Here is a 12,753-nt window from a genome sequence, read left to right on the forward strand (position 1 = left end):
TAGTCATCTGACACAAAACAAAATAGCAGATTCATCAGTGAAAATTATTTACACAGTAATCAAGGTTCTAATATGAAAGAAATAGCAGCAACTCAGCCGTACCTCTTTGCAATTAAGTTACATATGTTAAGTTCACCATTACCAAAAAAGGGATAGTAGAATTTTGGGAATCATCCTTTGTATCCAAGGGAATTCGGATCCATAAATCAGCATCTAGTTGTGTAATGAGAGGCATATTTGCATTAGACATACATTTGGCTGGTCCCAACAGAAACTTTTTATCATCCCCAAGCAGCAAAAGAGATAAAGATGTACTTCTTCCAAATACATTAACAATCTTAACTGCTTCAGAACATGTGGATTCTGGAAACATGCAGTTAGAAGGAATCTCTCCACAAGCACCTGATGAATTGGACACTGGAATGAAGCTGCCAACTAGTTTAGGCAACTCAAGATGTACACAGTATTCATGATTCTCAAGAGGTAAAAGCAGAGTTGAATTGAGCACTTCAAACTTGTAGAATAAATGATTCAGCACAATTTCAGAGCCTTCATAATCAAATGTCCAATCAGGTAAAGAAAAGTAACCAATCAATAAACTCAGAAAATCAGAAAGAAGTATGCAGCAGACATGTTGGATGCCAATACTTATTTCCGTTGCAGGGAGCATTGTATTCATTTTTCCTTTTCTTACACAAATATTCAATATCGGAAAATTGCTTGCTGATGATGGACCCAAGAGGACCTCATGGATATTGAGAAAAGACCATGATGATGAAAGTGTTACCCCTTGAATGGATGATTGTAAATCCCAACAGTCAGTTTCACAAAATCTAAGATGAGATATAGATGTAGGTATGGTAAGTATTCCCAAAATGCAAGAGGAATCATGAAAATATGCATTAATCCGATTCAGAGAGAACTTCATGCTAAAGCAATTGCTGTTGGCACTTGAAACTTCTTTAATGCCAGTTGAGGGCAATCTGTGTTGGAACTCTTGGTTATACATGGCATTTTTTCAGAGAATTCTTCATTCTTGATACATAATTCTTTTAATTCTGAAAGACCAAGTATACTTGAACTTTTCAGACTGTTTAGGAAACCTGAATTAACTATAGAGACAAATGGGAAATGGTGTGAAGAAAATTTGGGGCAGGCAGACTGTTCAAAATTGTAGAAAGAGAAAACAGACTCACACCACTCATTGTCAGCTATTTCCAGGTCAATATTATTCTCACTCAGCCTAGATGACTTGACGGAAGTTCTAGCAATAGAAGATTGCACTTTATGAATGAACTTCTGCAGTAATCCGAAAAGTTTTGGATAGATATGAAGATCAATATCACATAAGAACAAACTGCACTCCTGCTGCGTTGCAAAGCCTCCTGCTTGAGCTTGGTATTGCAACTCTAGGCAATGTGTCCCAGAACTTCCACTGGAGGGCAGTTCTTGTATGCTGAGACCTGCATGCTGAGTATCCACATTTATAGTGCCACATATTTCATTTCTTTTTGAGCACAATAAATTACAATTTGATCCATTATACAAATGCAGGTAATCTATTTTCAACGTATTTGCAAGGAATGAAAGACTCATAGCTTCCCATAGAGAGTACCTAAAGTCTACATCTCTTGAAGTAAGGGAGATAGTTGCGCTATTTTCTGCATCTTCTTCAAGATCAAGATTACATTGCCAGCTGTCAAATTTGACAGACACAGAACATGGAAAGGAGTGGGAATTATGTGCGCTGCCACTGATAACATATGGATCATCTTCAGCAAATATCTGAGGTCCAAGCACTGACCACAAGTCCTGCACTCTGAGGAGAGCATCGACTATTTCTACGGAGATATGCATAGCATGTGTATGAACAATACAATCAACCTAGATACCAAGGAATTGTTTAATGTGGATATTAGCATAACTGATGGCAACTACATAGGCATGATAAGAAAAGCATTTCATGAGTGATGTGAATCTGGACAGAAAAATTAATCTGATAATAAAGTCAGAGCAAGAGCTCATCATGCTGGAGCTAAATTATAGTAGATAGAAGAAGCATGAGCATGCAAACAATAGAATCAATTATTCCCTTATGCCTTGCTGATTTGCATAAATGCTCAAGATATAATTTTAGGGAAGTAAAATATTTATATTTATATCCGAACCATCTTAATATGAGCATACATATATGCTATACTTCACATTTTCTCTATTTTTTTATTTACTAAATATGCAAGATTGTCAGACTCGAGATCTTACCAAGTAACCATAACAGGTTCATAAATTATATCATAAGATGAGACTGGGAGATACTACAATCTAGCAACAACATTTTATAAATTTGGCATTTACATCATCATATTCAATATCTAGTATTTTTATTCTTTAAAAAATCACGTATTATCACGAGCATCTCAAACTTTGCATCATTCTACTATCACAAAGAATGATTACAGTATTAATAAAATAAATATAAAATATAAGTGTCACATTGTTATGTAGCAAGTAATAAATTTACAATTAAGTGGCAATGACAATCTCAAGCTTGGATGAAAAATATTAAGGTCCGCATTATGCCTAAGACAACCGCATTAAATTTGTCTAAAGCTATGAATATGAATATTATTCTTATTTTTTGGAAAGCTAGGTATAGTGATATACCCTTGCATACAGTACAATTCTAGGATTAAGTTCGCATAATAGCCTCCAATAGTTGGGACAACCATAGGTTGATGATGATGAAGAAATAACTTATGTAAGATGGATGACCATGGCAAGAGTTAAAAAGAATATTTCTGCTTGCAAGTTAAAAAAAGTCACACATATTCAAAAATTTCTTAGATGATATGAAATTACAAGGATCCACTTTTAGCAAAAGTCGAGCTTTAAAATATTTCTGTGGAAGAATATTTTATTTCATCAAATTTGAGGATTGGCCTAGTATAAGATGAGGAGAAATAGGATCAGAGCACAAGATTTGTGATATCCCAACCCTAATTAACATCCTACTTGGAATTTTGATCATTAAGGCAATTAAGATCATAGGATTGTTGGTGAAAAAAGATCAATAGCAAGAACCTAAGAAGGATCACAAACATCCTACTTGGAATTTTGATCATTAAGGCAATTAGGATCATAGGGTTGTTGGTGAAAAAGATCGATAGCAAGAACCTAAGAAGGATCACAAACCTAATCACAAACAACATTGAACTCTCAATTTGTTAGTGAACTCCGAACTTATCTGCCCACCTCTTTTATGATCACAGGTACAACCCGTACCAACCTGCACCTGTTCAACCTCCAACAGATATCCAACATGAAAAGGGATTCAGAATCTCACAGGAATTGGAAGATCATTTGGTGGAGCATTAAGGGTAATGGACCAACAAAAAGAAATCTAGAGATATATCTCATTGTTATCTAAGGTGCCTCATTTCTTGGTAGGTAAAGTTCAATTCTTGTGGAGGTAGGGAAAGGGAAAAAAATATCGGCACACATCTCAGCTATACATAAGGTACTTGGCTCTAGGAACTATATCAAAAATGGAGAAGCTGTGCTATGGACGAGAGATGAAGTTTCTGCTTCCAGCTTTCCTCCAGTACTCCATATCAACAGACAAGAACGCAAATTAAAGCTACCAAATCACAAGATAACAAGTACCTCAAAATTTTTTAAGTTGGGTTCATCTACAAATATACACAATCCAAGGTGAACAGAGGTGCAGAAATGTTCCATCACTGAGACTACCCTTGGTATCTTAGGTTCCAATAAGTTTATCTGCAAGATAATAAGAAGAAAAAGATTACCATAATAAATAAATTGTTAGGAAAAGAAATTGTGGCTCATGAAAACCTTCAAACCAGCTAACTGAATCTCAAAATTTTTATAGATATCCTCAATTTGGAAATTAAGTCGGCTCCCATGTTTAGCATCTGATGGGTGTATATTTTCCCAGCAAAGTCTACCATCCAATATCTGAGAAGTATGTGAAGGAGCCTTAGATTTCAAGGAAAAGGCTTCAAATTCCAAAACCTGCCATATACAGTTAGCTGTCACTTTTGAAGCCCACAGAGATGTAGATGTATGTAAGAGTTAACATCAGATATGCCAAAAAAGAACAGAATACAGCAAGACTCAAGATTAGCAGCTAGCAACATGTGGATAGTTACAGAGCTGAGACAATGGACCAGCTAAATCTCATAGGAGGCAGCTACCAAAGGCAGTTGAGAAAAGTTTGGGACAAAGGACATTAGCCCATGGTTTTAATTGGAAATCCTAAGGCAATATCCTCTCTCTTCATATCCAACAAATACTTTAAACTGTAGGGCTGCAGATCATACAAGGTGCAAGATCTATGATATTTGATTAGCAGCCAGGTTTTCTTTAATTCATTTGTGCTAGTATTTACACAGTAAAGAAAACTCCAAGTCAAAGGATGCAAAATATACAGTCCTGCGAGAGACAAACTTGCGAGTTTTAGTGCTAGTCCGTAGGGTGGTCTATGTATTGATTGCTTGTTCCTATATATATTAGAGCTTATCAATTTTCACCCAATTTGCATAGTATACTACGAGATGACAACTCAAACTTACACTACCTCTTGAAACAGAAGTTGGGCAGATGAAAAATATAGAAGTCTAACTAAAATAAGCAAGCAATTACCCACAAATCGTCAAAAAAATCCAAAGCTGACACAAATCTATAGAAATTGTGATTAATAGGTAGATTCTATATAACATTCGAGATGATAACCGAATGGAGAAAATGTGTTGAGTTTGAAGGAGACAGTTCTGGTAGATTAGCTTGTGTTTTGGTTGGGGTTCAAGTGTCAAGTGCTTCGGCTTTGTTTTATCCTTGACTAGAGCCAACTCATACTGATACTCTGTACATCGGTGAACTAGAACTATCATAGCCAACAACTGATACTCAACCAGAATGATATTATAAGCTTGGCTTAGCATATTACATCATCAAAGCATCGAAGTTTTGTTCCAAGTTCCAACCTTAGTAAGTGCCAAAGAAATTGACGTGCATGCAGGGGAGCCATTATGAGCTAATGAACATAGAGATGCTAAGTTGTGTCTACCTGAGGGGAGGAAGAGGAGAAAGAAAGAAAGTGTCAAGAGAGAGGAAAGAAAGAAGGAAAGACGGGATCAACTTCCCTTCTTTTTGTCATTCCCAACACATGTAGGATTAACCTGGTATTTTCAACACTTTGCTTCTCTTTATCCACCCTTCCACCCACTTTTGCAAACAGAAAAAGGAAAAGAGAACCAAAGTGTTCCTTTACTTTTTGTTCATTTACCCAAGTAGACAAGAAAAATGATTGTTTTTCTTTGTCCCTTCTCACTATTTAGGCTCCCTTTCTTTCGAGTAGGCATGCAGTAAGGCTCAGAATATTCCTAAACTAGTGCTTTTGATCTACCTCTATCCCTTTATCCCTCGCACCAACTCTGAATCAAAACCAAGATTTCACATGCAACAAAAATGATCTCATAGCGAAGCAACAAAATTTAAATTTAACAATTGAAATTTACAATAATTGCACTCAACTAAAAAAACATGAGCTTCATATTGCAATTCAATTATGTATTTACCATATTGAGAAGTTTTAGATCTTCATTCTGCAATGGAAGATTCAGGATAATTTTGTCGAGAGTAACATCCCAGTACAACTTCTTATGATTAATGAAGTAGTACCTACAGTTCGAGCAGTGCAGTGTATAATTTACATCAGGGGAGGGCATTCCAACTAACATTTATATGAAATGTACAAATATATTGGAAAACATACGTAAACAATATGCTCAAATACATACTCAAGTTTTCTCAGTAATCTAGCTTCAAAATTTTTCAACCCATTTAATGATGACAATACCTGAGATGGAGTCATTTAAAAACAAAATAATATTAGTGAAGGCAAGCAACTACTTTGCCAAAAGTTACTGGAAAAAGTGGGGTGTGCATAAACAATGAAATAATTAAAAGCCAAATTATGAATCTAGAAAGCATGAGTAAGGAAATTGAAAACAGTTTCAATCTAGAACATTCAATTTCAAAAAGATCCAATGCATAAATATTGTAAAGAATGAACAATTAATTGATAGATGAAATGTATGAGTTACAAAGGATAAGTGACATGGGTCGAACCTGGTTTGGTAAGAAAGAACTAAGATGAATACTTACGAAAGAAAACAGAAAAAGGATATTTGATGTGTCAAGTTTGTCTGCAGATAATGAGCAAAACTGGATTGTGGCATCCCAAGAATTAGAAGTTCATAGCTTGTGGCTCTCGCAATGATAGTTATTTAAGGAAGAATTAGATTATAATCTATCTCACTCAAATTATAGCAACAGAAATTGCAAAAACAATGAGAAGATAGATGATGCCAGTAAAGTTGCAAGGTTCATTTTGTAATATTTGATAATATACATCAGTGATATGTGGCTAAATTCTGGAGGGAATCAAAATTGTTGGTTTAACAACTACGGAACTATCAAATTTTGCAAGTGGAAAACTAGTTAATAATGACTAAGAAAGCTATCCTTACCCGATCATGCTGGAACTGTAATGAAGTGATGGAGAAATAAATAGGCAGGATATGGAGAAAAAAGTCACTCTCAAAATTGACTTCAAATGGCCGGACCACAATCTAACCAGATAAAAAAATATTATAATCAAATAGGGACACTAAATATATACAAAGAAAAAACTGTGGCACAGTGCAAATATAGACTAAAGTCTACTTTCTTCCACAAAAAGGAAAGCACCTTTGTTGAAACATCATACTTATCAGAACATGGCATATTAAAATTCACACTGAGAAAGGGTAACTTGTAACTCTCCTTGGCAATTGGCTGTAAGAAAAATAAAGTATTACAGATGTGTCATGACACATCTCAAGCTTTAGGGGAATAAAACAGAAAATATAAAATCAAAAACAATATATATTTGACCTTATCTTCCAAAATAGCATTCTCATTGTCTGGGTTTACTATCTTAATCGAATCTACTGAGGCAATAACATCTGTAGAATCCTCCCAGAATTTACATTCAGTAATGAACTCATGGCATATCATTTCAGCAGCACCCTTGTCAATCATTCTAAAACAAAACAAAAATGGATGTAAATTAAAAGCAATAACTGGTCCTAGAATGGTTGAAAATCAAATATATATCAGATATTAATAGTGACACACAAATAATTACAAAATCTAATTCAACAGTTTTTACCATTTATGAAGGGAACTTTATTTGCTTCAACCTCTTCAAAACAAAACAACACGGCACAAAAAAAGACTACATATTAGTTTTAAGTTCTAACAGACACTTTTTCTTTTTGTTAAGAGGCAGTACTGGATGAGAATCAACTTTATGAAATTCTAAAAGATAACCTTTTAAAAAATAAAACTAAAGAATTCCTCCATAAGAATAAGAAAAAAAAAATCAACAATAAGGCACATGCCAACCAAAAGAAAAGGAGCCAAAAGATAATTTTTAAAAAATAGCAATGAGAAAGGGAAAAAAGAAGGAAAGAATAGAGGAAAAGGAACAACAAGAGAGAATTTGATTACAATAAAGGAAAAACTACATATCTAATGAAACTATCACGCTAGATCAAAACTGAGTTTTAGAGGGTTTACTTGGGGATGTTCATCCTACACTCCAGAAGCTTCTGATAGACTAGTCAGTAATTTCACTAGCATCCTAGAGATTGCATTGAATAATCTTTAGTTTATATAAGGTACAGCCTAAAGAATATTATTATTTGATCAAATAGCATTTTTCTTTTCTTTTATACATTTCAATTTATTTTAAAAAACAGGAACATAATTTTACTTGGCTATTGCCATATATTGCACTGGAAAACAAATATATCTAGTAGAATCAAATTGGAGAAATTGTTAACAAACAATAATTAATTAAATAAAAGACTAAATACTTCATATGCTATCATGTAAAAGGACCTAACCATGCCAAACTATATTAGGTTTTAAACTACTCATCAACAATAAACAATCAAAAAAATAAGATTGTTATATGCATAACAATAATAAGTACATCCTTTTCAGAAAAAAACACACAATAATAGGTACTTTGATGAAAGAAATGAGTACTTGTTTCGGATTGTGATGATAATCTGCCAAACACTGAACTTCACAAAAGACAAACAAGATTTGTTTCTGTACAACACATCATCAGACAGAGAAGGTACTGGATGAAATTCAGTTGCTTCATAGATATCCTGCACGGAAGAGATTAATGATTACCAAGAATGGATTCACAACCTGATGGCACAATCAGAAAAACCTTGATAATGTCATCTGAAACAACGCCAGCAAATGAACCAGTATCTGATGTTCCACCAGCTCCAAGAAGGCCACGAGATAACCAATTTAACCAACTACGTGCTTTACTTGAAGGCTGCTCTCCTTTTACTTGAGAAGACTTACCATCACCAGAATCATTTAATTTTGACAGTGCTTCCTGAAACAGAAAATATTATGCAATATTTACCTCTACATACAGAACTTCAAGAAGACACATGAAAGAAAAGTTCACAGCATTTGACAAATCCAATACTATAGCTCGAGAATCAAAATACCATACCATGAAGTGCAGCAGCAAGTTATAGCTCATAAGATTATCAACAAGATGTAGCCCAAACATAAAGATATAAAATTACATTCTAGAGTTATTTTCATCCTAATAGAAAACACAAGGCTATTCCTAGAAACATTAAACTATTTCTAGATTTTTTGTTTTGTTTTTTCTACATAAATTAGAAAAAAACAAAAAAATCTAGAAATAGTCTTATGATTTTTTTTCTAATTTATGTAGAAACAAAACAAAAAAAAACTAGAAATAGTCTTCAGTTTCTAGGAATAGCCTTGTGTCTTTATGTTTTAGGTGACCAACTCAACTTAAGTAATTTAAGTAGATCAAATGACTATAAAAATTTAAATTTTTATCATAGAATTCAAACTTCAGAAGTAGAACAAGTTTTAAATGGGATGCAAAATGGAAAAGCAGTTGGACTAGATGATATTCCCATATAGGTATGAAAGTAGCTAAAGAAACGAGATATTGAATGGCTTACAAAATTATTTAACTTAATATTAAAAACTAAAAATATGTCCGATCAATGGAAGGTAAGTACTCTAATTCCCTTATATAAAAAAAAAGTTATACAAAATTGTGTAAACTATAGAGGTATTAAACTAATGAGTCATACCATGAAACTTTGAGATTGAGAAAGAGTAATAAAAAAAAGACTAAGAAAGGAGACAACGAAGATCGAAAATCAATTTAGATTTATGCTTAGAAGGTCAATAATAGAAGTTATACATCTTCTCAGACAACTAATTGAAAAGTATCGGGAACAACAACAAGACTTATATATGGTATTCGTCGATCTAGAAAAAGCTTATGATAGAGTCCCAAGGAAATTATATGGAGAATTCTAGAAAATAAAGGTGTTAGCATAGCGCATATTGAACTAATTAAGGATATGTATGAAAATATAATGACAAAAGTGAAGACTTCGTGCGAATTAACTGAAGTGTTCCCCATAAAAGATAAGGTTACATAAAGGATTAGCTCTAAGTCCCTATCTTTTTACACTAATCATGGGCGAACTCACTGGACACATTCAAGATATGATATCACAGTGCATGTTATTTGCAAATGCTATTGTTTTGGTGAATAAGACACGTGAAGGAGTAAATGTTAAACTCGAATTTTAACGAAAAACACTAAAAATGAAAGGTTTTAGGCTTAGTAAAGTAAAGACAGAATATATGGAATTTAAGTTTAGTAATATTAAATGTAATGAGATAATTGTTAAGATAGGAGATGATGAGTTATCTATAATTAAGAATTTTAAGTATTTAAGATCATTTCTACAAAAGATGGAGGGATTAAGAGAGATGTCTTAAATAGAATACAAGCGGGATGATTGAAATTGAGGAAAGCATCAGGTGTTCTTTGTGACTATAAAGTACATCTAAAACTTAAATGAAAATTTTACAAAATGGTGGTTAGACCAACTATGTTATATAGAGTTAAATGTTCAGCTATGACTCGAGCACATGAGCAAAAGATGAAAATTACAAAGATGAGGATTTTAAAGTGAATATACAGACATACAAAGATGGACAAGATAAGAAATGAAAATAATAGAGAAAAAGTTGAGGTTGCACCTATTGAGAGAAAACTCAAAGAGATACATTCAAGACGGTACGGATATGTACATAGACGACCAATAGATGTTCCAATTAGGCGGTGTAAAACTATGACAAATGTGCACATCAAAGGTCGAACACCTAAAAGACTTGATTAGCAACAATAAACTAAGATAAAATTTATTTAAATATAAATGATGATAAAGTAGATAGTAGGGGATAGAGCCCAATAGGTGTAGAAGAATTCATATAGCCGATTCCACCTAGTAGGATAAGACTTGGTGGTTGTTGTTTCTATATAAATTCATTTTTACAACAAACCTCCAATGGAAGACCATAAGGTACATCAAACCATAATTTTAAATTATCATTAGTATTTTTTTATTCTTTTCCGAAGTAATTAACATGTGCATCCCTTGTAGCTAGCTAGTATTCTATACACCCCACCCACCGCTCTTCATGTTATTCTCCCAATAATCTCCACCAAGGTTTAAAATATCGAGCCGTGCCGGAGTTTCGGTCCCGGACCGAAACGATACAGTTTCGATACCGTATCGTACCGTGCCGGTATAGTTTCGGTATTTTTAAAATATAAAACATATTAACTAAAATACAAAAATTTAATATAAATATTTAAAAATAAAAAAATAATTTTATAGGTATTATAAAGTCTATTTAAATTATCTCAAAATTTTATTTCAAAACTATAGCTAGGAGTTAATTATTAAAATCCTGATTAATCCTAAAGTTAAAAAATCAAAAAAAAAAACATCGCGAAGCATCGCGCACGGAGGCGTCGCCGATCCTGCGCCGCGCCTCCGGTGGCGTCGCCGGTCCCGGGCGCCGCCTCCGGTGGCGTCGCCAGGACTGAGTGCCGCCTCCGGTGGCGTCGCCGGGCCCGGGCGCCGCCTCCGGAGACGAAGCCGAGCCCGCGCGACGCCTCCAGAGGCGTCGCGACGCTCGGGCGACGCCTCCGGAGGCGTCGCCGTGCACGGGCGACGCTTCTAGCGGCGTCTCACGGCTAGAATGGCGGCGCCGGTGCTGTGTCGGTGCCGGTCTGGGAACGGAACGATAAATTTCGGCCGTATCGTGCAATACGGCTCGAAATTTCAAACCCTGATCTCCACCTTAGTTAATACAAATGGCTTATTTAGTACAATATAAACTAACACATTAACAACATCACAATTAAGTCATGTTCATCCCGTCTATAAGTTAAAAACAAAATAGAGAGTTGAGAGAAGTTAATTTTTTGGGGGCAAAATATAGGTGCATCCTTTGAGAAGTTCTCAATTGAGGTGGGCCCATTAGGAAATTTGGTAATAATAAAATCACTGCCATAGTAGCATTTCACCTTTATATTTTCATAAACATGTATTTTTTTAGAATTTATTATTGCATCCACCAAAAATACTACTACCTTGGAACAATTAGGTATAACTCCAATAGATAATAAAAAAGAGAGAATGTAGCTTGCGATATTATGAAAATGTTCAAAGGTGACCAATGGATTTTTTACCTAACAGAGTTCAAATAGACTAGTGTGGAAGGTGTAACTAAATAAAATTTTCAATATAATAAAAAATGAGCATGGTTTTAATGTCATATTGTGCCAAGCGAAATAGTCGAAAAGTATCATTCCGATAAATTATCAAAGCTCGATACTACTCGACATGGACAATATCTTATTCCTATGTTTCATCTCTTTCCTCCTTCAACTTTAATCTGTCACCGACACTATACATCGAAATATTGGCATGATACCGAAATAAAAGCGTCACAGATTTTGAACCTTGAAAATAAGTCTTTATATTGGTACTTAATCTTCTTAAACTTAGTATTTACATAACACTCCCACTAAGTTCAAGGTCATTAAAAAATTTAGCGTTGCTAGCTCCAACAATTTTAGCCATATGTGAGATAATAAAATTCATATCCTTTAGTGTTCCATGTATGACCAAGAAAAACTCATTTACTGTTTTTGACAACCCAAAACATAAAACAACTAGCCAATAAAAACAATTGGGATAAACATGATTTATGAATCCTTCCATTCAACACTATGTAAAGCAAGGTATAAGATCTCAAGCGGTGTTGGTTGGCACGAATGGAATTTATCGTTCCGCCTACTGACCAGCACAATCCTAAGCTTGGAACCGCGAGGTTGCGGAGGCCTCGCAGCAGCCATCACGACCTTACGGCAGGTTACAGAGGCCCTCACGACCTCTTGGCGAGTCACAGAGGCCCCCAGACATTGCGGCGAATCATGGCAACCTTGCGGCAAGTTGCAGAGGTCGTCATGGCCTCGCGAAGGAGCTCGCGACCTCGCGGAGGTGACTACGACCTCGCAGTCGATCACGAGGTTGGGTTTTTTTCTTTTTACCCCAATTTTGATGTTTTTTTTATTTTTTCATAGATATTTCTTTTTCGTCTCTAAATTTCTTTTCCCTCCCTTTATTAATTTATTTTATCTATCCATACATGAAAGAAAAAATATAATTTATTTTCCTCCATCCGGTTAATTCATCCGCCCAAGGTAAATAGAGAAAAAAAAGTCGTTTTAAG

At 34.7% G+C, this 12,753-nt stretch overlaps 1 protein-coding gene across 1 annotated transcript in view; it reads right to left on the bottom strand.

The window, feature by feature from the left end:
- LOC141819877 (uncharacterized) overlaps nt 1-12,753 on the bottom strand; it is a 70,599-nt gene that overhangs the window by 29,257 nt on the left and 28,589 nt on the right. The window contains 3 exon segments of the mRNA XM_074707132.1: nt 1,464-1,884; nt 3,664-3,780; nt 3,856-4,035. Of these exon segments, the coding sequence (XP_074563233.1) occupies nt 1,464-1,884; nt 3,664-3,780; nt 3,856-4,035 (718 nt within the window).

The sequence above is a fragment of the Curcuma longa genome, unplaced genomic scaffold (assembly GCF_044706935.1).
Source record: "Curcuma longa cultivar G26 ecotype Majalengka, Jawa Barat unplaced genomic scaffold, ITB_CL_G26_1.1 utg2646_np1212_2152390_RagTag, whole genome shotgun sequence".
In the NCBI taxonomy this organism is placed as follows: Eukaryota; Viridiplantae; Streptophyta; class Magnoliopsida; order Zingiberales; family Zingiberaceae; genus Curcuma; species Curcuma longa.